At 41.5% G+C, this 15,461-nt stretch overlaps 2 protein-coding genes across 2 annotated transcripts; both read right to left on the reverse strand.

Annotated features, from left to right (window-relative positions):
• Positions 1 to 5,520: 5,520 nt before the first annotated feature.
• Positions 5,521 to 10,284, reverse strand: LOC135623556 (luminal-binding protein 2-like). Its single transcript, XM_065126665.1, has 8 exons — positions 10,128 to 10,284; positions 8,258 to 8,525; positions 7,947 to 8,161; positions 7,609 to 7,851; positions 6,709 to 7,188; positions 6,470 to 6,624; positions 6,314 to 6,396; positions 5,521 to 6,228 (listed from the first exon to the last, which is right to left on the reverse strand). Exons 1-8 carry the CDS (start codon positions 10,180 to 10,182, stop codon positions 5,727 to 5,729), a joined length of 2,001 nt encoding a protein of 666 aa, XP_064982737.1. The 5' UTR covers positions 10,183 to 10,284; the 3' UTR covers positions 5,521 to 5,726.
• Positions 10,285 to 10,989: 705 nt separating this feature from the next.
• Positions 10,990 to 14,940, reverse strand: LOC135623557 (clathrin light chain 2-like). Its single transcript, XM_065126666.1, has 3 exons — positions 14,432 to 14,940; positions 11,708 to 11,861; positions 10,990 to 11,608 (listed from the first exon to the last, which is right to left on the reverse strand). The coding sequence occupies exons 1-3, from the start codon at positions 14,860 to 14,862 to the stop codon at positions 11,243 to 11,245; spliced, it is 951 nt and encodes a 316-aa protein (XP_064982738.1). The 5' UTR covers positions 14,863 to 14,940; the 3' UTR covers positions 10,990 to 11,242.
• Between the last annotated feature and the right edge of the window lie 521 nt (positions 14,941 to 15,461).

Raw genomic sequence — 15,461 nt, forward strand, 5'->3', positions numbered from 1 at the left:
GTGAGTCAAGAAAACCCGAACTATGTAAGGAGAAATCTATTACAATAAAGGAATAAAGCAAAATATGCCCGAGGCACGTGAGTCGACAAAACCCGACCAGCATATAAAGCAATCCGCCATGACGAAGGCATAAGACAAAATGTGAGAAAAAATCTAGCACAATGGAAGCAGATGACAAAATGTTCCTGAGGCATGTAAGTCGAGAAAGCCAACCCGTGTAAGGAGAAATTCATCATGGTGAAAGCATAAGACAAAAATGTGTCCGAAGTATGTGAGTTGATAAAACTTGACGTGCGTGGAGAAAAATTTGTCATGATAGAGGCACATGACAAAATGTGCCCGGGTTGCGAGAGTCGGGCAAACTTGTCGTGCGTGAAGAGAAATCCGTCATGGCGGAAGAATATGGCAAAATATGCTTGAGACACTTAATTCAGGAAAACTCAACATGCATAAGTTGATTTCTACCATGGCGGAGACACAAATCAAATTGTACTTAAGGCACATGAGCCATAAAAACCAGACCTACATTTGAAAATTTTGTCACAACGAAAGCACAAAGTCAAATATGTTTAAGGTGCATTAGTTGAGAAAACCCAACTCATGTGAGGTAAAATCCACCACGACGGAGGCACAAGGTAAAATGTGATAAAGGCATATGAGTTTCGAAAATCCGACCTATATGAAGAGAAATCTATCATGGAGAAGGCACAAGGCAAAATATGTCTGAGGCATATGCGTCAAGAAAACCTAACTTGTGTGAAGAGAAATCTGTTATGATAGAGGCATAAGACATAATGTGCCCGAAGTGCGTAAATTGAAAAAACCCAACCCATATGAAAAGAAATCTGACATGATGGAGGCATAAGGCAAAATGTGCCTGAGGCATGTGAGTTAGAATAACCTAACTTGCATGAAAAGAAATATGTCATGGTGGAGGCACGATGCAAAATGTGCCCAAGGCATGTGAGTCGAGAAAACCCAACCCACATAAGGAGAAATCTCTCATGAAGGAGGCACAATGTAAAATATGCCCGAGGCACGTGAGTCATGAAAACCCAACCTACATGAGAAGAAATCTACCATTGCGGAGGCACAAGGCAAAATATGCCTAAGGTGCATGAGTTGAGAAATCCGAACTAGCATGAAGAAAAATCCATCACAGTAGAGGATGAGGCAAAATATGTTCAAGGCACATGAGTCGGAAAAACTAGACCCACGTGAGAACAAATCCACTATGATGGAGGCACAATGCAAAATATGCCTGAGATACATGAGTCTGGAAAACCAGACTCACATGAGGAGAAATCTACTATGATAGAAGCATAAAGCAAAATATGTTCGTGTGAGTTGAGAAAATCCGACCTACATAAAGAAAAATCCGTAACGATAAAAGCACAAGGAAAAATATGCTTGGGGTGCATAAGTCGAGAAAACCTGACCCGTTCAAAGAGAAATCTACTATGGTATAGGCACGAGGTAAAATGTGCCTGAAGTATGTGAGATGTGAAAACCTAACCCACATGCAAAAACCTAACCTATGTGAGAAGAAATCTACCACAACGGAAGCATAAAGCTAAATGTGCCTAAGATATATGAGTCATAAAAGCCCGAACCATATATGAAGAAATTCGTCATAACTGAGGTATATGGTAAAATATGTTCAAGATACGTGAGTTAGGAATATTTAACCCTTGTGAGAATAAATCCGCAACGGTGGAGGCATAAAGCAAAATACGTCTGAGCTCATGAGTCAATAAAACTTGACCCCTGTGAGAAGAAATCAACTACAATGAAGGCACAATGTAAAATGTGCTCAAGTTATATGAGTTGGAAAAACCCAACCTGTGTGAAGAAAAATCTGTCACAATATAGGTGTATGGTAAAATATGTCTAAGACATGTGAGTCAGGAAAACCCTAACCTGAGTGAGGAGAAATCTGCAACTATGGAATCACAAGGAAAAATATGCTCAAAGTGCATGAGTTGAGAAAACCTGACCTATATGAATAGAAATCCACCATGATGAAGGTTCGAGGCAAAATGTGCCCGAGGCATCTGAGTCAAGAAAACTTAACCCATGTGAAGAGAAATCTATCATGGTGGAGGCACGAGACAAAATATGTCTGAGGCACATGAGTCAGGAAAACCCAACCCATATGAGGAAAAATCTAAATTAGTACAGGCACAATGCAAAATATGCTTGAGGCATAAGTCGGAAAAACCTGACCCTCATAAAGAGAAATCGACCACGACAAAGAAATAAGGCAAATTATGCCCGAAGCATACGAGCTTGAAAAAACTCAACCTATGTAAAGGAAAATCAACTATAGCAAAGATATAAGAAAAAATATGCATAAGGTGTGGAGGTTGAGAGGGCTAACTCTCGCTTTTCTCTGAGGTATGGAGGATAAGAAGACCGGCCCTCACCTCCATCCAAAGCATAGAGGTCGTGAAGGGACAAGGAGGTCAAAAAACCCACTCCGCCCAACCAACGTGCACCTTTGATGCCACGAGGGATAGTCGATAATGGATCACCACCAACATCGCTTGGGAGGCAATCCCGAATGCACTTATGTTGGATAAATTAAACGCTACACATTGAACCCCTCTCACAAGAGTCTTGAAGCATGCCATAAGGGGGGGGGAGGGGGTTGTGCAAATGATAAGGACTATACCATCAACTAATCATCATCTGACATATAGCTACCATGTGGAGTCATCAATGAGAGAAAAATATCCAAGTCACCTTCCACTTGGACTCCTGCATGGACAAGAGTTCAAAGCATATCCAAGGTAGACAATTCGAGGTTATCCCCCCTGGTCGCCCAAGTAGAGAAGAGACCAAGAAGAAATCGTTGGGAGCGATAAGAGGTTGCAATCCCACAGAATATTTTATAAAATATTCTGTCTCTTTGTGACCAAGTAAGCTCGTCTTCAACAAGATGAGAGGGGGTTTAATTCTTTCGACCACTTGCATCCGTATTCACGCATTAATACACCTCATAATATTAACTTGGACGTTCCAGAGATCGGGTCGAAAAATCTCTTCCGACCTCGATCATCATACAGAAGGCACATCGAGAGCTTGATGTGTCCACGTTGGATGCATCTCGAACAACCCTATGCATACGAGTCCGGACACATACGTCAACGATATATATATATATATATATATATATATATATATATATATATATATTTATATATATATATATATATATATATTTCACGAGATTAGCTATTGAATACACTTTCACGTATGCAGCCCAGAATCTCAATTTCTACAGGCACACAACTACAAGAAGCACCCAACAGTTCCCAAAGCTTTTGATCGAAACGAGGAACACATCCAATGCACTGCCTCAATCTTATGAACACAACAAGAAAACCACCACTGTGCGCTGTAACAACATACCCAAGATCAAGAACGCTTGCAACCAACAGCAGTCCATTCATGTCTCCACCAATACCCCAAATCAAGAAGTGCAGATCCCTAGAGAGGGTACATCAAGAGGATCTCAAGTTCTACAGGCACAGAACAAGAACAGAGATCCAGTTACGGAAGCCAGCACTCATTCGACACCAAGAACAGTTCATCTGTCAGCCGAAACACCGAATCAAGAAGGCGGAAAAGAGAGGATTCAAGTGCTCGTCGGACCACCAGCCTCACCGCCACCAGATGCACCGCCCCCTTCTGTCCCCTGTTGCCGCTGAACCTCCCAGGCCAGCTTCCTCATCGTGGAGCAGTAACCAAAGAGCAGCGCGTCCAGATCGGTCAAAATACGAATGATCGTCTCCATTACCTTCTCGTCTTTGTCTTCTTCCGCCAATCCGTAGAGCAAATTGGTCGCCGAGAATATAGTCGGGACACAGTGGCGTCGGAAGAGCATCTCCTGCTTCAGCGAATGTGGGATATCCAGTGTCATGTTGCGTATGGCCTCTGCAGCAGCCGAAACATCATCCACCAGCCGCTGTGGACTGGCGGAGCCGGGCTGCTCCTCGGTCTTCGAGCCGCTGCCGGAGTTCTTCTTGGGAGCCATGGAGCAGAGAGAGAGAGAGAGAGAGAGAGAATGGGAAATGGGAAATGGGAGGCTAATTAGGTTGACCAAATATAATTAAATCCAACCCTTTGTAATTTATATGGACAATAGCTACATATTTCCATCCTACCAAAACATAAATGAGATGTTTACTTAGTTACTTGCGTTTGAAGCCAAACTCGATTCTGATACATACATTTGTTTCGAACTCAACCCGCACCCAATTGTGAACTCGATTTATGGTACCATTACAAAAAAGAATTCCAAAAAATAATAATAAACCAAAAATTATAAACAACTTAAAATTACAATTTTTGATATATATTTCTCCCCAAAAATTAGAAATATAAAATCATATTTTAAATTTATAAAAATGTTAAACCAAGATATCTATTAATAGTCTCTCTCTGTTGTGTGCGTGCGAGCAGTCTTTTCTCTCTTGGCTTCCCATGGCACCCAAGAAGAATAAGAACAGCGGCCACCGCTCCAAGTCCAAGCAGCAGCGCGGCTCCTCCAGCACCGCCGTCCCATCGCCGCCCTCCGAACCTTTGGAGATCCTCGCTGAAGCCGCCTCCTCCGATGCTCCGTCCAGTCCCTCAACCCAACCACCGCCCTCTCAAGAACAACCCCTCTCTTCCACCACCCCTCCCGGCGCAACTCCCGCATGCCCCCCGGTCGCATCCTTCGGCCTCCACTCTCTCTCCGACGAAGACCGAGTCACCATCCAGTACTCCTTCTACATGGCCGGAGGCGCTTCCGCCGCTGCAGACCTCCTCGAGATGTCGAAGCTCGAGGATCGAAGCCTGGTCTGGCTTGAGCAGGGCCTGCGCATCATGAGTTCCACCTTCCCATATTTGACGTTGATGGTCAAAACCCTAAACGGTTTGTGGGACAAGAGAGAGGTCGAGGTGATGATGAGTACGATCATCCGTACTTTGGAGGACATGGGGATCATTCTCGATGGTTACTCCATGATGACGAAGGTGATGGTGAAGAAGCTCAACCAGGGCCGCGGCGGTTCCTGCAGCCATGGCATAGAAGAAGGCGGCAGTTCATCTGGCGGCGATCGTGGAGGCGGCAGCAGTGCAACGGCCACTTGATCGCACATCTCTCTCTCTCTCCTCGCTCTCTCCACCTTTTCTTGATGTGGCTGACAGGTGAATCGGGTAATGAATGGGTCTCTAAGTGTTCTCGATCTTTCTTGGAGCTTTCTTTGGCTCTTTTTTCGTAAAGATTTAGATGTGACGTACATGAAGCTTGAGACTTAATATGCATCTCTGTTCGACTTGCTCGGCTTATATCTCATGATGTTCTCTTATGTGTGAGTACGACATTGATTTGCTTGCTTAACATAACACATGAAGAACCAGAAAAGAACTGTGGATGATCATTATATTGTTATAGCACCAATTATAAGACCTTATGTGTGCATGTTTCAATTCTGATGACAGGATAAAAGATTGTAATAGGATAATAAACACTTAAATCCAATATTTTGAAAGCTAGATAAAAGCGTAAATCCAAATTAACAAAATGTTTGATTATAAAAGCAGAACTTACTCTAAGCTCCAAAAGAATTCCGGAACAAAGTACCAATCCTTCAGCTAATACAAAAATACAGAAGGAAAGAGTGCTCGACCTCGAATTCCCCCTCCTCCCATGGGGTCGTGATCAGAAGGTCTGCTGCTTAAAGCTCGTCGTGTGAATCGTCATCATCACCGCCATCTGCGCCACCTCCGGGTGCTCCACCAGACCTCTGATACACTGCAGAGATGACCGGGTTGCAAACAGCTTCAACCTCCTTGAGCTTTTCCTCGTAATCCTCCTTCTCGGCACTCTGGTTGTCGTCGAGCCACTCCAGGGCGTCCTTCAGTGCTGCCTCTATCTTTTCCTTCTCTTCGGTCTCGATTTTGTCGGCAAGCTTGTCCTTCTCGTTGATGGTGTTCTTCATGTTGTAGACATATGTCTCCAACTGGTTACGAGCGTCGATCTTCTCCTTCACCTTCTTGTCCTCCTCAGCGAACTCCTCTGCCTCCTGAACCATGCGCTCGATCTCTTCCTGGCTGAGGCGACCCTTCTCGTTGGTGATAGTGATCTTCTCCGATTTACCGGTGCCTTTGTCTTCTGCCTTAACATTCAGAATGCCGTTGGCATCAACCTCGAAAGTAACTTCTATTTGAGGTGTGCCCCTGTTGTGTCATAACAAGAATTTTGAGTTCCCGGCAAGAACTAAGACATCAAGTGTGTAATATGAATGGCGGAAGAAAGGCAAACCTTGGCGCCGGTGCAATGCCAGATAAATCAAACTTCCCAAGCAGTCTGCAATCCTTTGTGAGACTCCTCTCACCCTCGAAGACCTACAGAACAGTGTGTCAAGGAGCAAGAAGAGACGTGCCTGAAATCAAGAAAGGATAAAGAAATCGGCAGTACCTGGATGGAGACTGTAGTCTGCTGGTCTTGGTAAGTGGTAAAAACCTGAGACTTCTTGGTTGGAATGACAGTGTTCCTTGGGATTAGCTTCGTCATCACCCCACCAACAGTCTCAATCCCGAGTGTAAGAGGTGCCACATCCAAAAGAAGAATGTCTGATTGCAAAGGGAGAATGTAATGAAGTTGACACAGGATAAGAATCAAAATGGGAAAAGTTCAAGGATGATCAACAATGATACCTTTGGTTTCTTCGCCACCTTCTCCGCTCAGAATGCCTCCCTGCACAGCTGCACCATATGCTACAGCCTCATCTGGGTTGACCCCCTTGTTTGGCTCTTTTCCATCGAAGTAATCCTTCAAAAGTTGTTGGACCTTTGGAATCCTAGTGCTCCCACCGACGAGAACGATCTCATCAATCTGGTTCTTCTCCAGCCCAGCATCTTCCATAGCTTTCTTCACAGGCCCCATGGTCTTCCTGAATAGGTCGTTGTTCAACTCCTCGAAACGGGCACGAGTCAGAGGCTCGGAGAAATCCAAGCCTTCGTACAGTGATTCAATCTCAACACGGACTTGGTGCTGGTTACTCAAGGCTCTCTTGGCACGCTCAGACTCCCTCCTCAACTTCCCAAGAGCACGGTTATCCTTGCTGATGTCCTTTCCATGCTTCTTCTTGATCAATTTAATGAAGTAATCCATAATTCTGTGATCAAAGTCCTCACCTGTGACCACAAGGGGAAAAAGTATAGAGTTATGAACAATGTGCATTGCATAGTTTAACCAGAGGACCACTGACTCAATTGGGAAGCCATTTCTTGGTAATCTCAAATGCTTAACATATCACTCAGTCTTTTCACAACACGAAAATGACTATTTGGCGAGGAAAAGATGATTATGTCAACAAACTACTGCTAAATTCTAGCTTTCAAGTTCCATAATGAATTTGCAGCCCTATCAAAGATCACTATATATGTCCGATTTCAAAGAGTATAATCTAGCAAATACTAAAAGTTCAATTGGAATCATTTCCTACAGACAGTTCATGTGAATGCCAACAGTTTTCATTATCTGCTTGACTAGAAGTGGTGCTATCTATATTGACCTTGCAGATAGAAACAAGTTGTTCAGAGACAAACAAGTACCTCCCAGATGAGTGTCACCATTTGTGGCCAGAACTTCAAAAACTCCATTGTCAATTGTCAAGATGCTAACATCAAATGTTCCACCACCAAGATCAAAAACAAGGATGTTCTTCTCACCACCCTTCTTGTCCATGCCATATGCTATGGCAGCAGCTGTTGGTTCATTGATTATTCTAGCCACATTCAATCCAGCTATTATGCCGGCATCCTTGGTTGCCTGTCTTTGAGCATCATTGAAATAAGCTGGAGCAGCAAATGGATGAAAAATAAGAATCCTCCCAGGGATAAAAACTTAAAATTCAACACAAGAAGGGAAACTATCATAGAATTCTTTATACCTGGAACAGTCACCACTGCATCCTTAATTTTCTTTCCGAGGAAAGCCTCTGCTGTCTCCTTCATCTTTGTCAGAACCATTGCACTGATTTCCTCAGGACTGAAAACTTTAACCTCCCCATCCTTGATCTTGACTTGGATATAAGGTTTGCCATCTTTGTTAATGATTTTGTATGGGACAAGTTTCATGTCCCTTTGGACTTCTTTGTCCTCAAATCTGCAGAACACAAATTTTTAAGCATCTAATAACATAAACCTGTTGGGATTACAGAAAGGATCCCAGGATAAACAATAATTACGAAAACAAACTCACTTTCTTCCAATAAGTCTTTTAACATCAAAAATGGTCCTTTCGGCATTCACAGCTGCCTGATTCTTTGCAGCTTCACCAATTAATCTCTCAGAGTCAGTGAAAGCCACCCAAGAAGGGGTGATACGGTTTCCTTGGTCATTGGCTATGATCTCCACATGACCATTTTTGTAAACACCAACACAAGAGTAGGTGGTGCCAAGATCTATCCCAATAACTGTTCCCAACTTGATGGCCTCTTCTTTTGCAATTGAGAATGCAAACAAAGATCCTGCAGATATATTCAGAAAAATAATAAGACTCTGCCTAACCTAGGGCAACTATTCATGCTTTTCATATAACAGATTTGAGCAACTATGTGATCTAAAAGAAACATTAAGCTGACAGACAGCTAAAGGTAAAAAGTTCATGATGTTTAAGAACACAACAGATTTTTCAGACAAAATTCTTTTTATGAAATCAGCAAGCTTCTGCCATAAGAAATTCAATTAGTTGTCTACATATTGTTCTTGGAATTTTGGCATGAAACTTAATAGAAGAACTATTGTGTATGATATCTGTGCTTGAATGACCTTCAACGATTGGGCTAGAGAAATGCTGTGCGCTATTTCAACACTCCATGTAAGTTTTGACCCAAAAAAAACCAACAACAATGGCCACAAAAGATACAAAAGTAATAAATCCCATACCTGCACAAATGATTGTCGACACTGATCATCTTATGTATAGTAAAGTAAATACCTATATACTCGCATATGAGGTTGTCAACCAGTATGACATAGCCCCAAGGATCAAAATTTGATCTCACATCAAACAAGGAGTTTGTTTGTCCTCATGGATTTATAGAGGAAGGGATTTTTGCATATACACTCTGTACAAACCTGGAAACATGCAGGACTGATCTGACAGAAAAATTCACAAAACTTAATGGCAGAACCCCAAAGGTCCAATAAAGGTAACATTTCCAGCAGCCTATAGCAAGGCAATTTTTCAAGATTGCTTTAATCAATTAAAGTGATTACCTTATTGACAAGTAGAAAAGGCACCAATTAGATATCTCAAGTCTAGTAACTAGAAGTACCTATTAACTCTATAAGGAACCCCACTTGATTTTATCAACAAGAAAATTTTCCTTTTTCTAAAAGGGGAAGCAGGTCAATATTTCTAAATTCTAGTTCAAATTAATTACAATACTTAAACCTGAGATTGCATAATGAACTGAGAAATAATTTATATTAACTTTAAGTTCATTGGAGAGTTTCTCAGAAAAAAACCTTTACAGAAAATTGCTGACAGAGCTAAAACAAGTCAAATCGACAGCAGAATCGATTTGCTTCTACCACCGTAAAAGAAATCATTTCTCTTGGTGTCAGCACCTAAAACTTATGTCAACCAAATTAGCGATATACTAAGCAAGGAACATAAATTAATGATGAGATAGATGTTCAATTCATAACAAACCATTATAACCGGAACATGTCTTTCTTCTAACATTACCCCGATTATCTGAAACAGTTCAAGCAATCATCATACAATTTCAAGCATTAGGAGAAAAATCGAATGCGAAAGAATCTATCACACATTTCAGAGAAGGAAGAAATTTTAACTTTGTTGCAACCTAAGACCCATAGATCTAAAGGATCAATCATCCGAAACAAATAGAAGATGATACAGTCCACACAAGTAACCTGCTTCCTCGCTGTAGATCTTACTACAGTATGATACATCGAATCGATCTGAGGCTATAAACGAAACAAAGATCAACTCCCTGACATTCGTTCATCACAGATCGAGGCAGACAGATGAAGATCGGAGCAACGAGATCAAATCAAAAGAGAAAGCGAGGCCTTGAGATCAGATCAGAAGAACGTACCAAGCAAGAGACCCAACAGGATCGCGGACCCGCGATTCCGCAACGATCGATCCATCTCCGCTTTCCCTCCAATGTCTCTCAGTCGCTCGCAACCCTCCCCTTGCTTTGTTGCAGTCTCACCTCGGGTCTCGAGGGATCCGAGTGTTCTTTATACTGGGGTTGGAATCCAAGAGTTAGGGCCATTTGGATCCGTTTCAACGGGAACATGTCATCCGCGCAACGTGGACCAATAGGAACCCTAGTTTTGAACGAACCAACCAATGGGATACAGACATGTCGTTGGAACGATCGTAGCCGCTCGTTCCCAATCTCACGGCCACGAATCCTTTCGTGATCCTAACGTGATAGACCATCCTTGCCATAAGAGTTTCCAATATCTCCCATATATACACGACAATGCTTCTGACTTTGCATTTATGGCCACTACAAGAAATTGTAATCATAATGTCAACAATTTCTCTCTGGATTACTTCATACAAGCTTACTATTAGCTTTCGATATCATCTCATACAAAGTCAATGACAAGAAAAAAAAAAATAATGAAACCAATCCGTAATTTGAAAAAGATATTGATGTCAAATAAGATAATCTGAGAGTTTTGATATAAAGAAACTATTTTAACAAAGAAATGAATTTGTTCATGCATTTGATTTCTGTAGAATTTTTCTTTTTTAAGGAAAAAGTCTATTAAAATCTCAATAATCCACAAAAAGGACATGTTAATGTCATCGCACAAAATAGTAGCCAGGCCCGAGGAAAAGCAATCCATCACTCACAAAAAGTCAACTCTTAGACATCCTATCAACAGAGAATCCTGTTGTCTGTTGCCACCACCAAGAAAGATAAGGCTTCAGTGATCATCTTACTCAAATTATAAAGATGCAATAACCTGATAAAGAAAACCAGAATGTCACAAGCATACAGATCCAGCCCTAACCTATGATGGATCTCTACAAGATGAAGCATTAAAAAGTCAGAAATATAGTCGAGAAAGAAAAACAAAAAACCATGTCCCTGCTTCCAATTTCAGTCACTGCACTTTACACAACCTTAATATAGCATAAACGCTATTGCCTATTCAACAACATGCTTAAACAGTCATACTGACACTCCCTCTATGCCTGTCGGCCTTCCGAAGATGGCACAGGAGTTTCTTTTGAATTTGCGGGTGCTGCTTGTTTGGATCCAGCATTGGCACCAGTAGCACCATCTTTAGCTGCAGGAGGTGGTGGTGGAGGGGGTTTCATGTGCGGAGGGGGAGTGTGTTTCAGCTTCAGCAAAATCTGACGCATTCTAGAGAGGTCGGTGGGTTTGCCGGGCTTCGGCCCCTGTATGATGACAACTGATGGCTTCTTATCCTGGTCCTTCTTCCCTCTCTTCTTCTCAATGTTTGCTATCTCACGGGGGATCAGCTCCGCAATTGTTTTCCAGTACTGCTTGTCTGCGTTTGCATGGAAATTCTCCTGGTTGGCCAAGAAAAGCTGCCAACAAATCATAACAGAAGTGGGTTTCTTCAGCAAACTATCAGGAAAAGGTACTTTCTCTCACAAGTGTACGATAGATAACATCAATAGAGATACCTTCTCTCTTTCTCTGTTTTGCTTCTTATTTGTCTCACTGTTCAGTTGCCGTTTCTCATAAAAGGCATGCTTGTATTCCTCGGCTTCAACAATAATTTGGTTGCGCAGCTCCTTTTCCTTCCTTTCTTTCTCCTCAAGCAGAATGGCATTTTGGCTGCATGGCATTCGATTGAACAATATTAACACTTTGCTTCAACAAAAATAAAGTGGAACATATATGAAAAAAATCCTGGAAATAAGAGATCCTATTGGCTTATAGTTTCTTTCTTCAGACAGTAATGGAGCTAGCATAAATATTGATCTGCTCTCAATTCAACATTTTTAACCCAGAAAACTTCTCTTTCTCTCAAGAAAACAATAATACATGTTTAAGCTGATTTATAGAAAAACTCAAAAGGAAAAAATATTCCATGTAAAGAAAACACATCAATTATTCAATATTTCAGAGTTCCATAAATTCATAATAGTCTTTTTTTCCTTATCAATTACTCAATATTTCAGAGTTCCATAAATTCATAATAGTCTCTTTTTTTCGTTTCCATTGTCAATGATCCCACAATTTCTTTCCATTATCAGAGAAGCTACATGAACAAGTGCCCTGTTTGCACTTCAAGTAAAATATCACAAGCCAAAAAAAAAAGAAAATTTTCCTAGGCAGAAAAGAAGTTTCTTACTTTGGTCTTAACCAATGCCAAACCTAACTGTGTAGAGGAAAATTGTTACCTTAAACTATGATATATGATCTATAATAAAATATTATTCATGGATTAGACATTTACTTCTTATAACTTATCATTAAATAAGTTCCTAAACAAGTGCCTCATATTTTTTTATTTGGTCTCAACATATATTTAACAATTAATGATAAAAAAAATTAATTGTACTTTTTATTTACATATGTATGACTATACATTTTTGAAAATGTGCGCCCGCATATACCTTGACCCCTGCCATACTATGGCCACATTTAAAAAATTACCCCTATAATCTTAAGCACCTAAATATGAGTTATCACAACCTAGGGCCTTAAATGAAAACGGCATCTATTAGTTCTACATTATGGTTCCTAAATCATATAAGAATCCAAAGCCATTTATCTTTATGCACTTATAACATGAAAACTCCTATCGAAAGATGTTACACATGTTACAGCATAATCTAAATGATACCAGTCCATCAACTGAAGAGATTTAGATTGTAATGATTAGATGAAATAGATTGTAGATCCTTCTTTTCTTTTCTAGATGACCTGAAATTAATAAAAAGGACAACATTTGTTTGATCAGTGCAAGGGTCTACCAGAAATGGTTAAGAATTGACTGGGATGAGCTATGATAGACCAAACCTGCCTGAATATACATGCAATCAAGAGGTATCATTGGTCAAAACAGCAAGAACCAATGGAAATCAGTCCAGATCAACTTTAGATCCTTGTCTTCAAAAGTTTTCCAAATTTGTGTGTAACTTCATTTACTGAGTAAGGCAGTTGCTTTTTTGTTGCAAACAGTTCATAGCTATCGCATAATTTTAGACACACTCCCAAATGACCAGTAGAATAATCAGCCCCAAAGAAACTAACTCGCTGATAAAACAAACTTTCAACTTCTACACATAGTAGATGAAGATAAAGTACTTTTAACCTAAATTAAAATGAAAATTCATAATGAAAAAAAAAATCCTTGATGCATAGTATTAACTATGAAGATTGACATAGAATCAAGCCTGGCTGTGATGTTATCAAAAAGCCTATACACTTTTTCGTTTAGATAGGGGGCAAAAAGATTATGGAGACAGCCACAGCAGTATGTCCAATTCCAATTCATCATGAACTAGTCCAACGACATGATCAACGGAAATAGTAAGTTTAATCCACTCATCTTGATGACCATTTCTCCCAAATTCTCTATCTTTTCATGCATTGTCATTTCAAAATTCCAAGAAATCTAATTCGTACAACACATGACAAAAGAACAATCAGAGCAAATGTAATTTACAGAAGAACCAACTTTAAACATCAAAACACAGTAGATGCAGCAATAGTGATAGATAACATGTCAAAAAGAACACTCGTGGACATATCAAGATCTTCCTAAACGCTATGGAGGGAGACAAAGTAGTAACTCCAACTTCAATCCATCATGTGTAAGCCAAAGTAGTAAGTCCAACTTCAATCCATCATGTGTTAGCCAAAGGCACCATGAGAAGGTACGACATAACCGGATTAGGTTAAGAACTCCTTTTTCCCAAAAATAAATGAAAAACTAGTTCCAGTAGTATAGATGATAAATATTTAAATAAGGAAGTGAATCGATTTTGCTCTCAATCACTTAACATTCATATTACCAACCACTATATACAAACAACTAGGTATCAAGAGAGACCTATAGATATAAGCAATAAGAAGGTCGTTGCTAAACCCAAAGCATTGCAGTAAGCACTCGATTCCGAGCCACAAACCGCGTGAACCTTCATCACCTTCCCCGTCTTCAGGAAATCAACTTGGACATGTGCAATACATCTCGATAAAAGCTAATCTTTTCATCATTCTTATGCCAATACTCCAACTCTAATCTATCCATGTAATACAAATACGGAAGCAACCCTATAGCAACAAGAAAAACCGACACCAAAGACCGCATATACGATAACAACAAGCCAATCCAAGATATAGTAGAAAGAAATAGATCTCTATATAAGCACATCGAATTACAAGGGAGGACTAACCGGCGCCATTCCCGCAGAATAAACCCCTCGTCCGGCTGCATCTCCCCGGGCGGAGGCAGGATCGGCCCGTCTGAAGTGAAAGCTCCCCCATCGTCCACCTCCACGTATCCCTGGCCGTTGGAATCCAACATCGAGAAAGGGGCCGGCTCCGAAGTGAACTCCTGGATAGGATCGGCGACATACCCAAAGCCCTCAGGCGAGGGAGGGAATCCGGCGCTGCCGCCGACTTCCACGGTTGTTATGGGATCCTCCTCGATAACCTCGTCGACCTCACCATCGGCGGCGGCGGCGGGGGAGAAGGACGAGAAGGCGTCGAAGCGCTGGGAGGGGAGGCGGGGGTCGTAGCCGACGTAGCCATCGTCATCGAAGGGGCGGGAGGAACCCTTTGGCGTCGCGTCTTCGCCATCGATGGCGTCGAAAGAGGACGACATCGTCGTCCTCCCACGCTTTGCTCTCTCTCACCGATGATAGGGGGCTGCGATGGAAGCGGCGGAGAAAGGAGGATTCTTATGTAAGAAATTGAATGATACAGGTAAATATTACGCCTGCATCTTACTCGCCGGACTGTGAGGTCGTAACGTGAACCTCGCATGGGGCCCACTGCTAACCATGGTGGGAACCGTCGGGGACGTGTTGAATACTTTTGTCTGTGAATTCCGTGGTAGGGAATAGCAACCTTGGGCTTCTTCCACCGCCCACCCGATCGCGTCTCTTCGACAATGAAAAGGGTCCCACGTAAGCCACGGCCAGTCACTGAAAAGGTAAGTCGAATGAGAACTGATTCTCTAGTATGAAAAGTATAGCTCTTAAGCGAAGGGATCATCTCCAGTATACGGATGCATCAACGGGCAATCAGAGTGACTTTATTGGAAGCATACGTCTGGGGCTCTCTGGTAAAGAATGGGACCCAGAGAAGCATCGGTTGTGATTGGAAATTGCAAGATTAGATTAGATAATCGCTTTACAGGGGATCGGCGTACTCTTTGCCTAGTTGGATGACTGATTTGACCATTTTGCCCTCATCTGGTGG

This window comes from Musa acuminata, chromosome BXJ2-9 (genome assembly GCF_036884655.1).
Source record: "Musa acuminata AAA Group cultivar baxijiao chromosome BXJ2-9, Cavendish_Baxijiao_AAA, whole genome shotgun sequence".
Classification (NCBI taxonomy): domain Eukaryota; kingdom Viridiplantae; phylum Streptophyta; class Magnoliopsida; order Zingiberales; family Musaceae; genus Musa; species Musa acuminata.

What these genes read in the sequence shown, in the direction of transcription:
- LOC135623556 (XM_065126665.1), bottom strand. Translation starts at nt 10,182, where the DNA reads ATGGATCGATCGTTGCGGAATCGCGGGTCCGCGATCCTGTTGGGTCTC. An exon ending in CCTGTTGGGTCTCTTGCTTG is followed by an intron (nt 8,526 to 10,127) that starts GTACGTTCTTCT and finishes ATATATCTGCAG; the next exon opens with GATCTTTGTTTGCATTCTCA. An exon ending in AGGTGGCGAAGAAACCAAAG is followed by an intron (nt 6,625 to 6,708) that starts GTATCATTGTTG and finishes CTTTGCAATCAG; the next exon opens with ACATTCTTCTTTTGGATGTG.
- LOC135623557 (XM_065126666.1), bottom strand. Translation starts at nt 14,862, where the DNA reads ATGTCGTCCTCTTTCGACGCCATCGATGGCGAAGACGCGACGCCAAAG. An exon ending in ATTCTGCGGGAATGGCGCCG is followed by an intron (nt 11,862 to 14,431) that starts GTTAGTCCTCCC and finishes AATGCCATGCAG; the next exon opens with CCAAAATGCCATTCTGCTTG. An exon ending in AAAACAGAGAAAGAGAGAAG is followed by an intron (nt 11,609 to 11,707) that starts GTATCTCTATTG and finishes ATTTGTTGGCAG; the next exon opens with CTTTTCTTGGCCAACCAGGA.